We start from the raw sequence: 8,573 nt of genomic DNA, 5'->3' as shown, positions 1-8,573 counted from the left end.
TCATTGGCAACTCTTCAAACTCTCTAGAAAAAGGTTCAAATCACATGATACATATGTTATATTAGTAACAAATGACATCAACAAACGTCATAAGGAAAGTTATTATCTCCATTTGAAATGGATTTATTTCATTGTTCAAATTAAACATTATGCTGGTATAGGAAATTTATTTTTATCTAAACATAATGATAAAAAACAAATGTCATAGAGCTTATATCACAAATTGAAATTCTATTATATTTTTAAAAACTAATTTTTTATTTTTTATTTTTTTTTTATGTATTTCCACCTAATCCCTATAACGAGTTACACATTCACAAAAAGACCGATTCAATGTTTCCTAGAAGGTCTAGTCACTAACAGTCCACAAATTTCAGGTTTTGTAGTTAATTGGTACCCATGACAATATCCATAAGCATAATATTTGAAAGAAAAGGTTCATATATATCTCAATCCTCTCGAATTGCTCAACATCAACACTTGTAGTTAGTACCGGTCTAGATCGATTTTGGCTCCCAAAACATTGCCATCTGTGAGACCATGACAGCAGGGTTGGCATTCTTCACTTTTCACCATTCTCAACGATTAGCATTGTTTTTTTCTTTCAATGATCAAGTAGGAGTAGGACTAACTTGGACCATCCAATTTTGATCGTACGATATATTATTAGTGCAACTAGTGGTGACAGATCAAGATGGTCTGTATACAGTCTAACATTTCACTGTTTTTTTATTGAAAATTTTGTACTCCATTGTTGAAGACGAAACCAATTTGTCTTTTATCTTACTTGGGACTGGACCGCTTTTTCTGATTTGATTTCAGGTTCTGTATTAAAAGGTGGCCCGCGTTTAAATACAATAGTGTTTTTTGCAAGTTGAAAACAACCACTTTTTTTAACTTATTTTGGTGCCCATATTAGGAAAAAAAATGCCTTTTCTCCTTTTTATTTATTTATTTATAATATTTTAACAAATAAGCAAATCAGCAAAACTTTTTTTTTCAAACCATATACATAGCGATGCCATAATGAGTGACGTTTTTTCCCAACATTTGTTCATTTTTTCCCGTTGAACTTTATCACTCTCTTCTTCTTCTTTTTTCCTTCCTCCGAGGACTTTTATTTCAATTTCTTTATATTTAACTAATATGTCATTCTCAAACTAGGGACAATCCAAGTCAGTATTCAAACTTCAAAGTGCGACTTATAAAATGTAGAGGAATTGTGTTGCAATAAATAGATTGTTTAACTACTAAAGATAATGAAATGATAATGATATGTACATAATTAAGACTATTCTTCTTCTATGTCTACTTGGATAAGGGTAATGTTACAGACACAAACTATTTTATAATATTTTTACAAATTATTAATGTGACGAATTCTTATTAGTTCTAATATGAGTCCACCACTAACATCGCATTTATGTTTATTAATGATTATTTGAAAATTACTAAAGTCACATCAGCAGTTTGTAAAAATATTGTAAAATAGTTTGTGTATGTAGCATTACTCTTTGGATAAGAGTAATGCTACGGATACAAACTATTTTACAATATTTTTACAAATTGCTGATGTGGCAAATTCTTATTAGTTCTAATATAAGTCCACCACTAACATCACATTTATGTTTATTAATGATTATTTAAAAATTATTAAAGTCACGTCAGCAGTTTGTAAAAATGTTGTAAAATAGTTTGTGTATGTAACATTACTCCTTGGATAAGGGTAATGCTATGGACACAAATTATTTTACAATATTTTTATAAATTGCTGATGTGACAAATTCTTATTAGTTCTAATATAAGTCCACCACTAACATCACATTTATGTTCATTAATGATTATTTGAAAATTATTAAAGTCACATCAGCAGTTTGTAAAAATGTTGTAAAATAGTTTGTGTATGTTGCATTATTCTTTGGATAAGGGTAATGCTACGGACACAAACTATTTTATAATATTTTTACAAATTGCTAATGTAGCATATTCTTATTAGTTCTAATATGGGTCCACCACTAACATCACATTTATATTTATTAATGATTATTTGAAAATTACTAAAGCCACATCAACAGTTTGTAAAAATGTTGTAAAATAGTTTTTGTATGTAGCATTACTCCTTGGATAAGGGTGTTGACAGTCGTTTTGGGGAAGCCAAATAGAAAGAAGCCCAACAATACGGGCAGAAAAGAATTGGTAAACGGATAGAACAAACCATTAAGCCCAAGCGGTAGGAATAATGGATCATAGGTCCATGAAATAAACAAATGGGCCTTGAGGAAGCAAACGGGCTTAAAGAAGCCCGAAAAGAGAGGAATAGCAAACCCATGGGCAATATATGATATGGAAAAGTGAGAATGGGCCACAGCAAACCCAAAGTAATGCAAGCAAAGAAAGTAAAGGGTTGATGGCAGGCCCATGAGCTCCAAGGATGAAAGATAAGGTAATTAGGCCGGGGAAGCCCAAAGAAGTTAGTAAAAAGCCCATGAGAATGCAGAGTTAGGAAAAGGGTCAAGGAAGTCCAAGGAAAGCAAATGGGTCAAGGATGCCAAGAGAAAACAAATGGGACGCAGGAGCCCACAAGCAATACAATCGAAAAGGCCCAAATGACTATACTGAGTCATAAGTAACAAGCCCAAAGAGGCCCAGCAGGCTTGGACCAAATAACATCACAGCAGGAATAGCAGAGTGATATGGCCGGAAACAATAGTAAGGCTACGAAAAGAGTAAAAGGATGGGCTAGAGAAAAGGAAGCCCACAATCTGGCAAAGCCCAACCCCAAAGGGAGCAAGGGCACAGAAAATATGAGATTAGCAAACAGCCCACGCCATAAGAAGCCAAGAATGACCAGCAGAATGTGCAGACAAGTCTCCAGATCACGGCAAGCACATGAGTAGCAAGAAATTTTTGAACGAACATAAAAGTAAAGCACGCGCAAGAGCCAGGCATCACCAGCCTGTACCCAGCCAATATAGGACGTGGTGAAGTCATAGGTTAGAGGTAAGAGGGTATGGTCTGGCGGTGGGGAGAGGAGAAAAACCTATTCTAAGGTTCATTCTCAAACTCTTTTGGGGGAAATGTCCTGCTGGGATGACATATTGCCCAAAAGAAGTAAGGGTAAGTGGGAACCACTAGGTGCATGTCATGAGGGATAGAGAGAGAGAGCACCCACACCGTAGCAGGTAAGGGTGTCATGGCAGACAAACAAACAAAATAGTCCTCTTTGTTTGGTGATAGGAGTGGCACAGCCAACACAGAAAAACCAGTGGTGGTCGTAAATTTTTATTAGTTCTAATATGGGTCCACCACTAATATCACATTTATGTTTATTAATGATTATTTGAAAATTACTAAAGCCACATCAGTAATTTGTAAAAATATTGTAAAATAGTTTATGTATGTAGCATTACTCCTTGGAAAACTAACAATAATAATACAATGTATTTATAAAGGAAAACTAATTTAGGCTCCAATTAACTCGGCTCCTCTCCTATTCAACCACAATGAAAACATTATAAACTTGTAAATGAATCTTCTTTTATAGAAAAAAAATGTCAAAGGCCTTGTAACTGAATTGGCACCTCCCCATGCACAAAGTGTTTGGGGGTCTAAAGGAGAAAGAGTTCGAATTGCGGGGTTAGCGACATGTTGTAATTATTTATTTAAAAAAATAAAAAATAAAAAGGAGGCATTCGCAAGCATATTCTTTTTTGTCAATAGAAAACGAAAGTGTTATTGTGTTTCTTAAACTTGTAGCCTCATATATATGAAATATAAGTTAAGAATCTATACCCTACCCCTTCGTTGGTAATTTGGTGGGCCATTGTGGCATTACCTATTTAAGTTTTAAGGAATGTGGAATGAATCCTTGCTTCCTAATTAAATCAACAAGAAACAATCTACCTCATTGCGTGATTTAGAATGAGTGGTTTAGAAGTTGAAACTGCAACAAAAATATATTTTTACAAAACTTAGATAATAAAACTGAAATAAACCATACCAACTAGACAATCAACTGGCTTGCCACTGTATGCTCTTGTAAAGTTGACATACCATGGACAAAATTGGCCAATGTCCTTTTCGCCCAAATTATATAGCCTTATGCCCCATTCCCAAACTAATTAGGGAAATATCCCTCTTTTGCAACTCGATTTTCTCAAAATCAAGTTAAAAAAAAAAAAAAAAAAAATTCTAGAATCCTATAGTGGCGTTTTAAAGAGTCTATAGTGACATTTTAAGAACCTCCATGAAATTGAGTTCCAAAACAACACTATAAGTCCTTAAAACGTTACAATAGGCTCTTTAAAAACGCCACTATAGGGTTTAACTCGATTTTGAGTTAATCGAGTTTTAAAAAATGAACATTTCCTTAATTAATTTGGAAATGAGACATAAGACTATATAATTTGGATGAAAAGGGCATTAACCAATTTTGCCCGACATACCATACCAAAACTCATCCTTATCTAATACTACTAAAAAAAGTAATTCAAAAAAATATATAAGTTTCACGTGTCCGTCTGTTATTCCGTAATCTTTGATAGCATATTTATTCCGTAATCTTTGATAGCTCATTTACTAAATGTAAGATTTTTTTTTTTTTGATAAGTACTAAATGTGAGATAAAAGGATAATGATTACCTTAAATTCCTGATCTCATTAATTTAATCCCCTAAATTCCGATCTCATTAACCCAAAGTGGATAGCGTAACTTTTCGAAGTTTTCGGTACACATTCATTTTTAACCTTATAGCGTGAGTCTTTAACACAATAACGTAATTACCACTTATTCGGGTCAAAATGAGCTGGCTTGACTAATTCATGAAAAATCAAAGACCACTACTCCTCCTCGCCACACGCAAAGCCATAACTCCCCAATTTCACAATGCACACAAAATCTGTTTCCCATCCACCACACCAATCAAATTCCTCCACGTCATCAAATAGCCCCCACCTTCCCTTCTCATTTTTACCAAACTATCCCTCCAACCCAAAAGTCAATCACACAATTCACACCATTTTTACACCCTTAACATGTGCGAGTATGAGTGAAGAATAACATATACTAATAAAAAGTGAGGGATCACTAATCACAATAACGCGAATCATCATCGTTGTCTAAAATAAAAACGGCTGTAGTGGATTTCTGATTTCACACCCACATCATACGTCATTTCCCTATATAAGGGATAAAATCCCCATTGTTCTCTCTCACCAGCTTTCTTTGCTTCGTCTTTTTTTTTTTCTATCTTTCTAAGCAAAAAGCAAAAGCTAACATTCGTTTCTTGATTTGTAAAGCTCAGGCTAATAAGCCTAGACTCGAACTGGCTAACTCTCAGGAAATTCTGGAGGAAAGTGATTCTAGTAATCAAAGGGTGGTGCAAGCCCTATATGAGGCCTTAAGGTCACGTGACGTGGCAACGGTTCACAAACTGGTTGCTCCAGACCTAGAGTGGTGGTTCCATGGTCCGCCGACCCACCAGTACTTGATGCGCCTGCTCACTGGTGCTTCTTCTGACACGTCATCAGGAGGCCGAAACAACCTCAAAAACAAAAGACAAGACAGCTGCTTCCGATTTGCTCCGCAGACCATCGTTTCATTTGGGCCCACCGTACTCGCCGAGGGCTGTGACCACGCGCGCTCCATTGTTTGGGTTCACGCGTGGACCGTCACGAATGGGGTAATCACCCAAATCAGGGAGTATTTCAACACTTCCCTCACCGTCACGCGCTTCGGTGACTCCACCGCCGCTGTCACAAACTCAGACCCATCCTCACCGTCCGCGTCGGATTACGAATCAGCTTCACCGCCATCAGCGTCGTCATCATCAACGGCTGAGATCACGCCACTTCATTGCCCTTACCTCTGGGAGAGCAGTGTATCCGATTTGGTCGGGAAGTCCATGCCCGGACTCGTCCTCGCCATATAATTGCTATCTCCTTGATCAGCTGCGGCCGTTAGCATACTAAATAAAGAAGGGTGCACAGGTGTTTGCCCCTGATTGGTGGTTCCTTTATTTATGGGCTGAGCTGACGTGTCGAGATGTAAACTTTTAAAGGTTCCAAGGGCGTGTGTATACTATTTGTTTGTGTTATTGTTAATTTGTTTGTTTGGCTTTCGTTTTATTTTCGTGTGGTTTTTGTCTGTGTGTGTTTTGTGTGAGTGTTAAAGGGTTGGGTTGAACCGTGATGGGGAAATCCGATCGGTCGTATAGTGATGAATTTGTAATCTCGTGTTGTTTGGATTGCGTAATAAAGATATTTGCTTTTGATTGTCATATCATTTTTCTTACGCTTGAATTATTTCCTTTGTATCTTTCTGATCTAAGCTTGGTAACAAACAGGATTGTGATTGATGACACAACGGTAACAACACACAGATTTCCACTCCTATTCTATGTTCTTTTACGATATCAAGCTTTTACTCTCCTAAATGTGACAAGACAATACCACGCTATTGAAACGTTTTTATGGTTTATAACTTTATATCACTTTATTGTGATATATTTATATATCATTGTTTGAATGATGAATCCAAAAAGTAATGATAATAATTTTACTCCATTCATAATGGTTTTTTTTTTTTTTTTTTTTTTTTTTTTTGAGAAACCATTCATAATGGTTATAGAACATTTTAACAATTATAAAAAATATTGCCTTCTCAAAAAAAGAAATAACAAAAATATTGTGTTTAACATTATTCTAATTTTGGGTTCCAGTGATAGTCTAATAATTATGAAATTCTTTATATTATCATACCTTATTTCCCTTCTTCTATTATTTATCTATCTAAAAAAATAAAAATAAAAATAAAAATATTATTCTAATTTCAATATAGTTTCCAAGTTAAAATTTGGATATACTCCAGTTTTCTAGCTAAACTTGGGTCAAGAGACTAAAGACTCAAATATTAAAATGAGAAAGTCTGGTTTTGTGGCACAACTAACCGCACAACCAATTGTTAACATTTCGGTGTTAGTTTACCCACCAATGATCCACCACCATTAAAGTTTCCTTCTCATGGTCCTAGGCCTACTACTTGAAGTCACTAAATAATGGCTTTTCAAGACTTCCTGATTACATAGCTCATTATTGCTGTTTGAAGTTTGAAGTTTGAACAATAAAACAAGAGTTTTGGTTAGGACTTAGGAGATTAAAAATTAGAGAGTGAATTTAAAATGAGTGAGGGTGGCACAATCATCCAAATATTGAAAAGGAGCGATGGCAGCCATTTTATTCAATACTGAGGGATGTGACCATTTGACCACCTTAATCTAACATTTTCGAAGTTACAGGAAATTTGCTAATAAAAATAAGCCTTTACGTAAGATTTGGGTTAAAACGAACTGATTGTCATCTTATTAAGTCTTATTACAAAGAAAGAAGATGGTAGTTGCAAAGCAAAGACTCGTGACAAATGAGTCATAATTTGGATCAGAAATAAGGAACGACGAAAAGTAAAACAATTAACACACAAACTTGACTACTCTGAACTCTCCGACCAGGCAGAAAGGGAACAACATCGAGTCCAAGTATACCATCGCGTATTTTTAGTGTAATGATCACTCCACAAATATTTATATTTGTGGAGTGTAGCCTTATAAAGGATAAAAATTGATATTCAAGTTTGCAAGAAAGAAATTTACACACATATATTTAAATTAGATTAAAATAGAATTTTATCTATCTGAATAAATCAGAATCCAAGTGTCATTGTATTAAATTTTACTTAAAAAAAAGGCTAACATAGAGTCCACTAATGTAAAGTGAGAAAATCAAGAGGCACGTATGCAAAGGGACACCATCTTTAAAACAAACAAAAGGGAAACCATCAAACACTTTTGTCTTTTATTTACCACCCTAATATCCGCCAAGTGTTTGGTATTTCCAACTCTAATGCTCAGGTTGTAACTATCCCAGATTTATTTTTATGATTCTAATTAATCAACTTTAATCCTAGTAGTAATAGGTATCACATCCTTTCCTTTTATAAAGGCCAAAGTTTGTCGATTTCTAATAATTGGAAACAGAAAACCGAAGCCACATGGACGGTGGATATGAACTTATTATAGCTAATTTTTGGGACTATAGAGACTGATAAAGCAGTAAAGCCTCTTGGTGGAAAAGGACTGATAAAGAGGGAACTCAATCTAACGTCCGATGTCCAACCCGACCTGAGCACAGCGAGTTTTTAATTTCTAATTATTGGATATTACCATTCGAAAATACTAATCATCAAAGTGTTATATTTATAATATTTTCACAACAAATCTTAAATAGTAACAAATTATTATGACTTACTGTCTTTTAATTTGAATCCACTGTTAAAATTATTTTTTACTCAACCTGAGCTGAGCACAATAAGTTTCTAATTTCTACTTATTGGGGCATTTGAAGAGAAAGGTCGCACGTATGGCGTATATGTTGTGATAATTGTGTGCTTTTAATGTGGGGACCATAGTGTCGTGCGGGGCAGGGGGCATTCTGATTCATTGGTCAACAATCAAAACTCAACAATTGACCGTCAGATTGAAGATCTGTTTTTTTTTTTTTTTTTCTTTTTAATCTGATTG

At 34.9% G+C, this 8,573-nt stretch overlaps 1 protein-coding gene across 1 annotated transcript; it reads left to right on the top strand.

The window, feature by feature from the left end:
• The first annotated feature begins 2,431 nt into the window (after positions 1-2,431).
• LOC126696666 (senescence associated gene 20-like) lies at positions 2,432-5,930 on the top strand. Its single transcript, XM_050393352.1, has 2 exons — positions 2,432-2,443; positions 5,304-5,930. Exons 1-2 carry the CDS (start codon positions 2,432-2,434, stop codon positions 5,928-5,930), a joined length of 639 nt encoding a protein of 212 aa, XP_050249309.1.
• Positions 5,931-8,573: the final 2,643 nt, after the last annotated feature.

The sequence above is a fragment of the Quercus robur genome, chromosome 8 (genome assembly GCF_932294415.1).
Source record: "Quercus robur chromosome 8, dhQueRobu3.1, whole genome shotgun sequence".
Taxonomy (NCBI): domain Eukaryota; kingdom Viridiplantae; phylum Streptophyta; class Magnoliopsida; order Fagales; family Fagaceae; genus Quercus; species Quercus robur.
Note: the sequence above shows the minus strand (reverse complement) of the source record. Positions and strands in the feature narration are given on the sequence as shown.